General features: G+C 57.9%; 2 protein-coding genes across 2 annotated transcripts in view; both read right to left on the bottom strand.

Moving 5' to 3' along the window:
- Positions 1–3,099: 3,099 nt before the first annotated feature.
- On the bottom strand, positions 3,100–4,728 carry LOC136005896 (hydrocephalus-inducing protein-like; the record flags this gene model as incomplete). The annotated part of the gene is made up of 3 exons (XM_065663787.1): positions 3,100–3,171; positions 3,689–4,081; positions 4,525–4,728. Coding segments are annotated over 3 exons (669 nt in total), but the record flags the coding sequence as incomplete, so codon positions are not given.
- A 332-nt stretch (positions 4,729–5,060) lies between these two features.
- LOC136005895 (hydrocephalus-inducing protein-like) overlaps positions 5,061–13,870 on the bottom strand; it is a gene marked incomplete at its 5' end in the record, with an annotated part of 47,104 nt that continues 38,294 nt past the window's right edge. The window contains 12 exons of the mRNA XM_065663786.1: positions 5,061–5,087; positions 5,403–5,597; positions 5,846–5,996; positions 6,296–6,459; positions 7,832–8,029; positions 8,824–9,016; positions 9,375–9,589; positions 10,992–11,156; positions 11,894–12,043; positions 12,439–12,630; positions 12,718–12,845; positions 13,694–13,830. Of these exons, the coding sequence (XP_065519858.1) occupies positions 5,061–5,087; positions 5,403–5,597; positions 5,846–5,996; positions 6,296–6,459; positions 7,832–8,029; positions 8,824–9,016; positions 9,375–9,589; positions 10,992–11,156; positions 11,894–12,043; positions 12,439–12,630; positions 12,718–12,845; positions 13,694–13,830 (1,915 nt within the window). The remainder of the gene's footprint in view (positions 5,088–5,402; positions 5,598–5,845; positions 5,997–6,295; positions 6,460–7,831; positions 8,030–8,823; positions 9,017–9,374; positions 9,590–10,991; positions 11,157–11,893; positions 12,044–12,438; positions 12,631–12,717; positions 12,846–13,693; positions 13,831–13,870) is intronic.

Below are 13,870 nucleotides of genomic sequence, written 5' to 3'. Positions count from 1 at the left end.
CTTACAGCAGCATTTGGTCACGCTCCGTGAGCGACACATAAATTGCTGGAGACACCGCAGATGAGCCAAGAATTTCTCTGCTTCAGCAGGAAAGAAAAAAGCTTCCGCACTGACTACAAAGCAACCATTTAATTCCTACTTTGCTGGCCCACGAGGAGCCCCGCCACACCAGGGCCATGGCCAGGCTGCCTTTGGGGTGACCCCTGTTGCTGTCCCTGGTGAGCGCCCGTCGATGACTTTGTACCCATTAAGCCTGCGCACACGGGCACACGCACCACACAAGGCCACCCAACTGCCCGGGGCATCTCAGCTGCCAGGAGCTTCACACGTTTGCAGCACAGCGTTTGCCAGAAACAAAAGCTTCCCATGAGACTCGGGGCCACAGGCAAAGCAAATCCTCACACCTGCCTGGCGGGGAACGTGGAGCCCTCACTTTGAAACCAACACTCATCATCTGGGCCTTTACAACACAGGCAGGGAGGATATGAGCCCCGAGTGCTAACTGGCTCTCCAGGCAGCCAGCCTCTGGAAACACTCCAAAACATGTCCCGCACCATGTCCAGCCACGAATCCAGCTGGAAACTGGAGAGCTCAGGCAAAGACACCTCAGGCGTGACACCCCTTTGTGCTGAAGGCACCAAGGCAGAAGCTCTCTAACTAAAGGAAACCTCTTACAAAAGCTCTACCACAGCTGACATCATTAATAGGAGCCCACTAGTAGAGCTTCCTGCTATTTCCTTCATAACCTTCAACTGCCAGCCAACGCTGAGACAGCCCAAGCTCCCTTCCAGGGTCATAGACTCATAGAATAGTTAGGGTTGGAAAGGACCTCAAGATCATCTAGTTCCAACCCCCCTGCCATGGCCAGGGACACCTCACGCTAAACCATCCCACGCAAGGCTTCATCCAACCTGGCCTCGAACACCGCCAGGGATGGAGCACTCACAACCTCCCTGGGCAACCCATTCCAGTGTCTCACCACCCTAACAGGAAAGAATTTCCTCCTTAGATCCAATCTAAACTTCCCCTGTTTAAGTTTTAACCCCTTACCCCTTGTGCTGTCACTACAGTCCCTGATGAAGAGTCCCTCCCCAGCATCCCTATAGGCCCCCTTCAGGTACTGGAAGGCTGCTATTACGTCCCCACGCAGCCTTCTCTTCTCCACGCTGAACAGCCCCAACTTGCTCAGCCTATCTTCATACGGGAGGCGCTCCAGTCCCCTGATCATCCTCGTGGCCCTCCTCTGGACTTGTTCCAGCAGTTCCATGTCCTTTTTATGTTGAGGACACCAGAACTGCACACAATACTCCAGGTGAGGTCTCACAAGAGCAGAGTAGAGGGGCAGGATCACCTCTTTCGACCTGCTGGTCTCGCTCCTTTTCATGCAGCCCAGGATACGGTTGGCTTTCTGGGCTGCGAGCGCACACTGCCGGCTCATGTTCATTTCCTCATCGACCAGCACCCCCAGGTCCTTCTCTGCAGGGCCGCTCTGAATCTCTTCTCTGCCCAACCTGTAGCTGTGCCTGGGATTGCTCCAACCCAGGTGTAGGACCTTGCACTTGTCATGGTTGAACTTCATAAGGTTGGCATCAGCCCACCTTACAAGCGTGTCAAGGTCCCTCTGGATGGCATCCCTTCCCTCCAGCATATCAACCGGACCACACAGCTTGGTGGTCGCTGGCAAACTTGCTGAGGGCGCACTCAAGCCCACTGTCCATGTCAGCGACAAAGATGTTGAGTAAGACCGGTCCCAACACCGATCCCTGAGGGACACCACTCGTTACCGGTCTCCAGCCGGACATCGAGCCATTGAGCACAACTCTTTGCGTGCGGCCGTCCAGCCAGTTCTTTATCCACCGAGTGGTCCATCCATCAAATTGATATCTCTCCAATTCAGAGAGAAGGATGTCGTGTGGGACAGTGTCAAACGCTTTGCACAAGTCCAGGTAGATGACACCAACTGCTTTACCCTTGTCCATCAATTCTGTAGCCCCATCATAGAAGGCCACCACATTGGTCAGGCAGGATTTCCCCTTAGTGAAGCCATGCTGGCTGTCACCAAGCACCTAGTTGTTTTTCATGTGCCTTAGCATGCTGTCCAGGAGAATGTGCTCCAAGATTTTACCAGTCACAGAGGTAAGACTCTGTAATTCCCCGCGTCTTCCATTTTCCCCTTCTTGAAAATGGGGGTTATATTTCCCGTTTTCCAGTCGTCGGGAACTTCACCTGGCTGCCATTATTTTTCAAATATGATGGCCAGTAGCTTAGCAACGTCACTCGCCAGCTCCTTCAGGACCCGCGGATGGATTCCATCAGGTTCCATGGACTTGTGCACGTTCAGGTTCTTAAGACGGTCTTGAACCAGATCCTCTCCTATAGTGGGCCTAAGGTCTTCATTCTCAAATTTTTACCTTTAAGTGGAACCGACTGAAGTCTTAACCGCGCTTTCCCAAAGAATCTTAGAGAATAACAGAATCGTAGAACGCTTTGGATTGGAAAGGACCTTAAGATCCTCTAGTTCCAACACCCTGTCACAGGGAGGGACACCTCACACAAGAACATGGTGCCCAAGCCCCGTCCAACCTGGCCTTGAACACTGCCAGGGATGGAGCATTCACCACTGCTTTGGGCAACCTGTGCCAGTGCCCCACCACCCGCACAGTGAAGAATTTCTTCCTTCTAGCTAACCTGAACTTCCTCTGTTTCACTTTAAGCCCATCACCCCTTGTCCTCTTGATACAGTCCCTGATGAAGAGTCCCTCCCCAGCATGCTGGTAGGCCCCCTTCAGATACTGGAAGGCTGCTATGAGGTCTCCACCCCGCCTTCCCTTCTCCACGCTGAACAGCCCCAGCTTTCTCAGCCTGTCTTTGTACAGGAGCTGCTCCATCCCCCTTAGCATCCTCGTGGCCCTCCTCTGGATTTGCTCCAACAGCTCTAGGTCCTTCTGTTGAGGACACCAGAACTGTACACTGTGCTCCCAGGGGGGGTCTCATGAGAGCAGAGGAGCAGGATCACCTCCCTTGACCTGCTGGTCATGCTCTTGGTGATACAGCCCAGGACACAGGGGGTTTCCGGGCTCAAGCGTACGCTGAAGCGCCTCATGTTCCAACCCCCAGGTCCTTCTCCTCACGCTGCTCTGAATCACTTCTCTGCGCAGCCTGCAGCTGTGCCTGGGATTGCCCTGACCCAGGGCCAGGAGCCTGCACTCGGCTTTGCTGAACTTCATGAGGCTGGCCACCTCTCCAGCATGTGCAGGTCCCTCTGGATGCCATCCCTTCCCTCCAGCGCGCCGGCTGCACCACACAGCTTGGTGTTGTCTGCAAGCTTGCTGAGGGCGCTCGATCCCACTGTCTGTGTCAGCGACAAAGATGTTGAACAGGGTCTGCCCCAACACTGACCCCTGACGGACACCATTCGTCACTGGTCTCCGTTTACACATTGAGCCATTGACCGCGACTCTCTGTGTGCAGTCATCCAGCCAATTCCTTGTCCAGCGGCTGTGCATCCAGCGAATTCATGCCTCTCCCGTTTAGAGACAAGGACGTTGTGTGGGAGGATGCTAAATGGAATTTATTGGCTCCAGAGAGCACGAACGTGGCGGGAAGGGCCAGGGGCAGCTGGTCACTTGCGGGTGGAGGGCAGGCCCCGGAGGTGGTAGATCCAGGAGCCGCCAGGGCAAGAGACCACCAGCCTGCTGGTGACAGGAGCCGGGCCGCCCGTGAAGGAGACGGTGATGGTGGTGCTGCTCTTGGCGCGCAGCATCTCGGGGGCCCTGACGCTGAAGGCCGGGTGCTTTACGGCATACTGGAACGCCGTGGCCCTCGGGAAGACGTTCCTGAAGGAGATGGAGGTGGTGCCGCCGGCTGGGATGAGGAAGGGGCCCTGGGGTTCAGGGGGCAGCGCAAGGCCGATGAGTGGGATGCAGTACTGCCCGCCCAGTGCAGAGCTGAGCTGCAGCGTGGCCTTGGCTTTGCCCAGGTGGCAGGGCTCAAAGGTCACTTCCACATTCAGCTCCGAGCCCCCAGCGCTGGCGGGTGCCGCACTGATGGATTTTGCCGTCCGGAAGTCGGCACAGTCGGTCTGCGCAGGGGAGACAAGAGACCATGGGGGGTTGGTCACAACAGCAGAGCCAGCGCCTCGGGAAGAACACGATGGTCCCCTGGCCCTGGCCCGTCCCACCCAGACCATAGCCCTGGTGAGTGCCTGCGGTGAATGGGCAAGAGAAGTGTGCAAACGTGCCCAGCAGGAACAACCCTGCACCCAAGCCCCAAGACTGCCAGACCTGGGCTGCAAGCGGGAAGCAAGCCCAGGCACCATGGGGCCTGAAAAGCAGCTCCAACCAGGGCAGCAGACACGGGCCCGCAAGGGAGGACAAGCCCACACTAGTGGGAAGGCCCCTGGGCTCACATGGCCACCCTGGCTCTGCCAGGCCACGCCAGAGGCACTCGGACCCCCTGGTGGAGAGGGCTGGTGCTGGCCAGAGGAGCTGCCTCCCAGCCAGAGCCCCGGCAGCCCGGGCTCACCTGTAGGAGGTACTCGGTCTCCTGCTGGGCAAAATTCCGGATTTTGGTGGTGATGGTCTGACGGGAGCCCAGCGTGGTGCGGAAATACACGGGCTTCTCTGGCCTGCTCGAGGTGGCTTTCAGCTGCAGGTTGTAAGACAGAGAGCCCAAGTCGCTGCTCTGGAGCACCAGGTGCCCCGTGCTCTCACCCGTTTTCAGGGGCTGATACTCCAAGACAAGATCCGCCTGGGAGGAAGGAAGGAAAAAGCCACGGCGTCAGGCACAGGCAGGGAACACGTGTGCCTGAGAAGGGGGCAGCTGGTCCCTGCTCTGCTCAGGCAGCGCTTGAAGGCTGGGCTGCCTTCCCTGCTCTGACTCCCTCTCTCTCGGGCACAGCCTTGCTCCTTCTGGGGGACGGTTCACTCAGGGACAGATCCCAACAGCTCAGAGCCCTCCAGCATGATGCCAGAAGCTGCCCACCCTAAAAAGCCCCTGTGCTCCCCCAGGGCACACACCACCTCCTGTCAATGCAGGCTGCAGACAACCTGGCCGCGGGATCAGGCTTGTCCTGCAGCCACTCGCACCTGGAAGCAACACATTAAATGAGGGGCACATGGCACAAGGGCCTGCCACGTGACGCCCAGTGGCGGCGTGTTACAGGGGCCAGCAGGGCAGACTCCACCAGCGCAGGATGATTCCCACTGGGGATATTCTCGCACACTGCTCCCTCTCTACGTCATCGGCAGGGAGCTGCCACCACGGAAAGAGGCCCCACATGGCTCCTTTCAGGCATCACCCTCCAAGAGCCCCCCTCCGGCCACGAGTAGGGAGAGCAGAGTGAGCCGGAGGAGCTTTGCTCCTACCTTTGACTGTGCAGGAACAGTAAAGTGCTGTGGAACGCTGACGTCCGGCACTTTGCAGTTGATGGCAAACGTCACCGGGACAGGCAGAGGGTTGTCCACCTTGACGGTGGAGGACACTCTCTGCCGAACGGCGGTGCTCATTTCAACAGTGCCGATGGGTCCCGAAGCCATCACCTTGAAAGTCACCATGTGGAACAAGTACTCTCCGGTTGTCTCGTTGAGGAAGGTCACCTGAATCAGACAGAAAGGGAAGTGCTGCTCATTCCACACATGAAAACAGACCCGGAAGAGCCCACCGAGCTCAGCGCCCTGCTTCCAGGAATGGCTATGAGCACCCAGCGAGGAGGAGTGCAAGACCAGAGAAAGCACCTGTGGTATTTCATAGGACCCGTGCACGTGGAGGTATGAAAACGGGCGTGTAGCTTCTCAGTGAGCCAACAGCTCCTTGAAGGGCCCTGCAGACCAGTGTCCTCACTCACCTTTGCCCTGTAGACTCCTTCTTTGTAGGAGAAGAAGGTGAGCTGGTAGTCCTTCTTCGCAGAGCTCGGCACGTCGATGTATGAACACCCCTGCAGCACGGAACTGCTTTCCAGGTTCTCTGGTTTGAGCATGTCAATAACCACCAGGAACCTGCGGGTGAGAAGGACGCAGTGAAGGTCAACAGGAAGGACTCCCATAGGATACCCATCGTGCGGGGGTACAATACAGTCCCTCTCATCCTCAGTGCCTCGGGCACAGGGCGCCAGCTCTCACCCCCCTTGGAGGAAAGCCCTCCAGGATGGCTCTGCACAGGCAGAACGTGGGTATGGCCAGACACAGCCAAGGAGAGGGAAAAGCTTTCAGGAGGGAGCTTCCAGGCACTGGAAGCTTCCTTCCTTGTGCTGCTGCAGGGATTGCTCATGAGGCCAGACTCCCTGGGCTGGACTCACCTCTGTGGTCTCTGCAGCCAGTTGGACACAGGGATGAGCTCCGTGTGGGAATTCCTGCACGGAACCTGCCGGGAAATGGCCCCTGAACACCTGGGGGCTTCAGCAGTTCCTTCCAGCTGGTAGCGTAAGCCTGTCCCGTCCGGCAGGGGGAAGAAGATGGAGCCCTACAGACAACGAATAGGACAAGTCGGCTCTGGAGCACCCCTGGACAGTCCCACGCCTGAGGCTCTCACTGAGGCAGCTTTCAGCACGTCCAGCTGGCAGAGCTGTGACTGCAGCCCTGTCCCGCGCAGGAGGAGACAGACGCCAGCGTCGCACCTGCTCTGAGCTGCTTGTGAGCGGGTGCGTGGCCCACAGGACACGGCACAGCTACAGGACACAGAGGCATCATCTCTGGGCAAAGCAAGGAAACACGGGCCCTGCAGCAGAGCTGCTCTGCACATCCCAACACTCCCTTACTGGCCCCACTCACCTGGGCATGTCCCTGCCAGCCTGTGCTCACGCAGGGACAGCCGTGGGCAGGGGGTGGCCGTCCCTGATGAGCTCCATTGCCTCAGTCCTGCTGGCCTTAGCCCCAACAGCGCTGACCAGAGAGCAGCCTGTAAGCTGGCACAACAGGGGCCCCCAGACATGGGCCATGGAAAGCTCATATCCATGCTCATTCTGGGTGCCCGTGGATCCCAGACACCTGCCTCTGCCTCCACAGCAGCTGAAAGCTGCAAGACTCCTCACGCAGGCTGTACGTTAAAGAGATGCTGAGCACGTGCGACCCTAAGGGCACAGATCTGCTGAGCACCCTGGAGACTTGAGGCCAGAAATCTCTGACCTGGCCCACTGTAAGGCCAGCTGGAGCGGGACAAGGAGCGCGACAAGGACCCGGCAGCTCCAGCACCACAGAGCCCTTCTGAACTGACCCCTTGGATTTAGGAGCTTGTTGCTGGCCTGGCACAGAAAACATTGCAGAGGGGCCAGTCACCCCCATGTGCCCAGCCTGAGACCTGCAGGAAGGGCTCCTCCCAAAGCTCCTGCATGACCCTCAAGAGATCTCTCTCGTTTCCCACCTGCCTGCTCACGGCCAGGACGGCACTGACAAACTGCAGGGCAGCTTTGCCCTTCTTGCTCCCTGCAAGCTGCAGAAGGACACCAGCCAGGTGCTGCTGGCAGAAGTGGTTGTGCCCGGGGCTTGGAGAGCCTGTGCAGCCCGTGCGCTGAGCATGGGGGTCTCTGAGCCCCCTGGGCTGCCACAAGCAGCGACCCAGAGCTACGCAGAACAAACTTCATTTCTTGGCCTGCAGAAAGCCTGGCTTTTTACGTTAGCTGCTCCAACACGTTTGGTGCTCAGTCCCGACTTCCCATCTGCCCTTTGCCCGTGCCTGGCCCCCAGCCACCACAAAACCCACCTTCCAACAGAGAGCACAGGACACCTTCAGCTTGGACAGGACCTCCAAAGGTCATCTCGGCCAACCTCCTGCCCAAAGGAGAGTGACCTACGAGGGTCATGCCACGAGGGTCAGCACGCTGGCACAGCTCACCTACCTGATGCTTCTTGTTCCCACAGCTCGTGGTTAGGGGTCTGTAGGTGACCTGGTAGGCCTTTTCTTTTTGCCTGGCCTCCAGATGGATAAATTCAGGCCCTTTCCAGTATTTCCCCTCAACAATGGGCTGCAGGGTCCAGGACTCGCTGCTCGGGTTCGACAGGAGGATGGTCTGGCTCTGCTTCTCACGCACATTGCAGCTGAAAGTCAGGGTCTGCAACAGAGGAGCACAGAGGCTGCGGGGTCGTACCCACAATCCTTGCCACTCTTCTCACGCTGGCTCTACACCAGGACCTGGAGCACGGGAAGCAGCTTTTCCTTGTCACATGCAAAAATTACACCTTGGCCACAGCTTTTGGAGTAAATCAAGCTGGTTGTTCTTGAAGAAGGGAGCAGAACAAGCCTTTCGCATGCTGGGTGAAAGGAAACTTCAGGGGAGTCCTGAAAGGAAACTGCTGTGCAAGGACAGATCTGCAGCCACACAGCCCTTTCCTTCATGGGCAGGATGAAGAGGAGCTCCATGCTCTCTTTGGGAGCAAGAGCCAACTGCTCCCAAGCTACCCCCTCCCAGGGGCTGGATGCAGATGCCTTGCCCCTTCCTACTGCTGAATGCCCTCCCCTGGCCCGGCACGGGGGAGAAGTGTGGCTGCGGGTGCAGTGCTGGGATACAGCGGGGTGGCTCTGTGGGGAGGGTCTCAGGAGAGCCCGGCAGGGTGCTCCCACGGCACGGGTGCTACAGTGCAGAGCCAGGACAACCGAGCTGCTCACTGGAGGAGCAACACCTCGAACAGGGGAGAAAGGCAATGACAGGGCTCAGGAACTCTGGCAGTCCTGCCCAGCACTTTCTCTCTGGGATACCCCGGCACAAGCGAGTCTGCGCTCGCAAGTGTCCTTCAGTTCCTGCCCTGGCAGAGATGTGGCGCAAATGCTGGGGTCCAGGGGCCCATCCTGTCCCTGCTGCGTTACCTCTCTGGTGCCAGGGGCCTCCACGCAGGATCCTGATAGCGTAAGGCGGAGCGCCTCGCTGCCCGGGATGAAGCACCGCAGCCCCTCGTACTGGACAGCCTGGCTCAGCTTCGAGGGGCGGAAGGTCACAACGAAGGGGACATCCACCCCTGGCCTGATGTAACCCTTTGTGGGGCTGATAGCAAAGTCCGGCTGGAAGCTCTCCACGTCCCACAAAAACCTTGCCAAGGAAAGCACAAGGACAGGAAAGAAGGATTAGCCACGGGGAGCTCTCAAGGCAGGGTAAGTCTCAGCGTGAGGCTCTCCGTCTCTGGTGGGCTTTCCCACCACATCTCAGGCCTGATGCTGAGCCACCTGGCAATAAGGCTTCAGGCTGGGCAGGACCCACTGCACCCATCTCTAAATGAGCTTTTGCTCGTACCCCCTTGCTAACTGCCAGGGCCTGACTGCACGGCCATGGCTGCACGACTCTCCAGCGGGATGGAGAAGCAGAGAGGAGCTATCTGGGCACACTACGGCTCCTCACAACCCTCATCCAAGCAATCAGCCCTCAGAGAGGTGGGGGGGTCCTGCTTTACCTGACTCCTGCGTCGCCCGCGTTCCGCATGACGACGCGCCGGCACGTGTAGCTCTGCCGTACCACGGCTCCAAAGCTGAGCTGGTCCTGGTCCAAGCTCACGAGGCTGCCCTGGCAGGAGCCCCGCACCGCAAAGAGGGAGCGCACCAGCCCGCGGCACTCCAGCAGCACTTCCCCGCTGAACGGCTGCATGCGGCGCTTCGGGGAGAAGGTCACCTCCACTTTGCAGGTGTCTCCTCTGGCCTTCAGCTTTAGCTCCTTGCTGGGCTTCAAGCACAGAACCTACCCGAAGAGATGAGTGGAGACTATTTCATCTGGCAAGCCAGCTGCGGAGCCTCCCTCACCAGACTCAGGGAAGAGGCTTCCAATTCCTCTTCTGTCCGCACCAACACTGACCCAGTCCCACTCATTCCCTCGTAGGCATTCCTAGGTAATACCAAAGGTGTTTTCTGCCATGTGTCCACCTGGTCACGGTGAGGTCACCTCTGCCTTCTAAAGCTTTCATGGAAGTTCCAACAGAGCTGTAACCCTCCCTCTTTCAAGATTCACCTCCCTCGCCTTTCCAGATCTAAAATATGTGGCTGCATCCTGACCTATGCGTCTAAAACAGGTTAGAGGAATTGTGCCGCCTTCTCACTTGTGGCTCTCGGGGAGTCCTGGCACCCAGCTCAGCTGAAGCATTCACACTGCAAGCATCTGCTGGCAGAGCAGTGCCAGCAGGGAGGACGGGGCAGGCACAGGCAGCCAGGGCAGCCCACAGCTGTCATTAGCTACTACCTCCCACCCACAGCAGCTCATCGCTCCCTGCAGGCACGCTAAAGTGCTCTGCAGAGAAGGAATGGCACTTACCCCAGCTTCCTGCAACTCTGGCACGGTGGATGTGACTCTGAGCTTAAAGGCGAGAGGGCCTGCACTCTTGTTGGCTATGGTGACGATCTTCTTCACCGTCTGCCCAATGCAGATGTTTCCTAGCTTCACCACCTTTCCTGGTGGATGCACAACGTCAACCTGAGGCAGGAGGGATTGATATCAAGCCAAAGGAAAGAAGGAGAAGAGGTTTTCTGCCACTCTCGTGGCAGAAACACAAACCATGCTAGGCTGGGGAAGAGATGAGGAAATGAGAAAACCATGCTGGTTGCCACCTGCACTTTTAGCATTTAGATTTCATCTCACCTTCATTTCTATGCCCCTTCCTTGGGCCTCAACAGTCAGCTTCTCAGCCGGGGCACACGGAGGCAGCAACAAGCTGTTGTGGCTGTTGTCGTCTTTAGGTGTCCGTAGGAGCTGCGCACAGAGGGAAGAGAAACCACAGACAGCATGAGTTTCTGGACCTTCACCACGTGAACAGACTCCCCAGACGAGCCATCCCCTCCCATACTCTTTCCCCCCAGTGGCAGGGATTATCCAAGTCCCTCCACAGCCTGCCAGCAGAGCCGGCTAACCCTGGAATGCCACCGGGCTTTGCCCTGCGCGCTGCCCCCGTCTCCCTGGCACAAGCCTGGGAATGCTGGAGCGCTGGGAATCTCCAGGAGCGTGCACAGACCTTCCCCCTCACCTGCTCCTCAGCAAGGTGCTGCTGGTCAAACTCCAGTGAGTAAACCCCACAGGGGTTCTTCACCACCACTGTCCCCTCTTCCCCATGGCTCTGTGGCAGCAGCGGTCCCAGCTCGAGCTCTGCGGGGCTCAACTCCAGCCGTGGCTCCAGACCACATCCCAAGACCGGCACCCGCAGGCGTTGGCTGCTCTGGCAAATCTGGATCTGCAGCTCGCCCCGGTAGCACTTCTGCAAAGAAGCAGCACAGAAAGCTCCTCCGTGAAGCCCCAGGTGACAGCGCCTCCAAGGCAACAATCGCCCCAGGGTCAGGGGTCTTCTCAGCACCTCTAAGCTGAACCCAAACCAGGCAGTTACTTAGAGCAGGGGCTACAGCATCTGCATGGCTCTGAGTAACTGCGGTGAGTCCTGCTCGGGAGTGTAACTGCGCAGTTGGCTACCAGATGGATCTAAAACAGCCTATCAGAGGTTTTCACCTAGTCGTGGGGGAGCGCAACGCACGTGAGAAAAGTCTGCTTTCTCAGACACAGTCCTGGCGCTGCAGCACCGGGCAAACATCAGCTGTGTGAAAGAGGCAGCTGAGCTCTCACTGGACAGAAATAAGGATCGTCTTCTCTGCTCAGTGCTTGGCTCTGGTCAAAGCCAGACACGAGACGCTGAAATCTCCACGAGCAATTGAAAGATCCCTGCGACTGTCCCCAGCCATGGAAGCACTTGGGTCCATCCTGTCACACGCTGCCAGCTTCCAAGTCACGGTGGCCACATGCAAACTGCCTTTGGGAATGCTCCACCATTTAAGCTGACTCCCAAACTGCGTGGGACCGTGCAGGGGAAACTGAGGAACGGTGGGCACAGGGCTGGCAGAAAGCTCCACGCGGAGGCAGAGCTCATTCCCCGCTCCCTGTGCTGGCCTCCCCTTACCACACTGCCCTGACAGTCCTCCTGGGGGTGACACCCACCAAACTCACCTCTTCCGTGGGTGAAAAACGGACTTGGACATGGCACTGCTGTCCTGGAGCGAGGGTTCCAGCTGAGGGCAGCACCTCAAAGCCACAGGGCGCGGGCCTCATCTCCTCCCGCAGCTTGTCACGCTCGCTCGCTGGCAGATGTTTGTCCACCTGCACACAGAAACCAGTCGCGTGAGGTCTCCTTGGTCTGCGAGGACAGACCCTCGGTTCCTGCAGTGCTCCGAGATGCTGGCATGGTGCAGGGAGCACCTTCATCCCACCCAGACGTGGCCACCCCTGCCTAGAACTGGAGGGCAAACATGTTGGCAGGGCAGGCAGATGGGGAGGCAGTGTCCTCGGAGGGGGAGGAATGGGTGAAGATGGCAGAGAAGTGAAGCGTCAGCTAGTGAGCAGGCCCAGGTGAACCAGCCTTGCTCTGTACCCTCAAAAGCTTCCTCAAGCGAGCTGCAGCCCAAGTGCTCAGGCAGCCAGAGGGGCGGGAAAGCCAAGAGAGGCAAAGAAAACCCAACCGAGAAGTTGTGTGTTACACGTTGTCTGTGCTTTACCTCCTTAACAGCCTCATTCATGCTCATGGACCATTTACAGGGGACCTGGGACGTGTTGTGGAGCTGGATGGTTTCTTCCTGCCACTGCCCACACTGGACAGAGGAGAACTCCAGCCTGTCCCTCGAGAGGCAGAGGGACGGCTCAGCCACAATGGCACGCAGGCGGACCTGGAACGTGGGGCCTCCTCTGACCTAGAGAAGGACAGAGCATCCAGTTGAGAGCCCGGCTGACACTCGCTGCTGTGCCCAACCTGCTGCCTGCCCCACAAGCTGGCCTACCTTGATGGGCAGGAGCACATCCACCTTTCCCAGGGGCACGTTGGCACTTTGTGGGTCGAAGCACACTTCAAATGTCTTGGTCTCACAGCAGGGCAGGCGCTTCACAAGGTCCAGGCACACGCTGAAGCCTGAACACAGGAAAATCAAGCAGCTGAGATACACAAGCAACAGGAAATGGCTCAGAAGCACGGCAAGGCCACAGGGGTGTCCTGGCTGGCAGCTCTGTGAAAGACCCCTTTCCATCTCCAGAGAAGCTGCTCTGCTCCCCTTGTCACTGCCCAAAGCAAAAGGATTTTCACAGCCAGAATCCAGGGGTTGCAGGGTAAAAACGAACCACATTGGTTGAGGAGCTCCAGCAATTCCTTCAGCAGGCATCTCAGGGAAGGACGCATACACCTCTCCAAAGGACAATTTCCAACTAAGATACCAAATGCTGTGGTGTTCCCTGGACAGCGGCTTAGAAGAGACGCCTGGCCACCCGTCACAGACAGCAGTCCCCGTGTGACGGAGCTGCAGCCTTACCCCACGGCCTCTTTGCGAAGCCTGTTTCGATACGGCACAGGATCCCACAGGCCGTTCAATAAGGCTGAGCAGAAGTGCTCTGGCACTAGGAACTCTAAACAAAGCACTTCCGAACCACAGAGGGTCCATCTGGCTGCAACATAAACCCTCAGAGTGCACAAAGAAACTCCGATGGTGCTCACGGGAGCCAAGAGCAGTAGATGCTGAGAGGCGATCACGCTGATCAGCCCATCTGGCCCCTGCAATGACTTTTTAGGGCAGCCACAGGCAGACCAGGTCTCTGGGCACTGCTCGACAGAATTCAGGCTCTTGAACAGGGCACCGGCCAGAGGGGTACTAAGGAGGAAAAAGCTGCCCAAGGAAGTACTCAAATCTCCCCATGCCCAATGGCTCCAGCTGATGTGGCAGAGACAGCCCCTTCAAGCCCCCGTGAAGCCTCTTTACCACTGGTTACCTGTGTTATACAGGACATATCCATCGGCCTTGAAAGATGCAGGGAAGTGCCCGGTGTTGGTGAGCTTCACCATGTGTGTGTGGATGTCACCGGGAACGACATAGCCAAGGTCCAGGACGTATTCGGGCAGCTCAGCTCTGAAAGGAGGAGGAAGGACACTCTGTAAAGCCCAGCATG

Source organism: Lathamus discolor, chromosome Z, assembly GCF_037157495.1.
Source record: "Lathamus discolor isolate bLatDis1 chromosome Z, bLatDis1.hap1, whole genome shotgun sequence".
NCBI lineage: Eukaryota > Metazoa > Chordata > Aves > Psittaciformes > Psittacidae > Lathamus > Lathamus discolor.
Note: the sequence above shows the minus strand (reverse complement) of the source record. Positions and strands in the feature narration are given on the sequence as shown.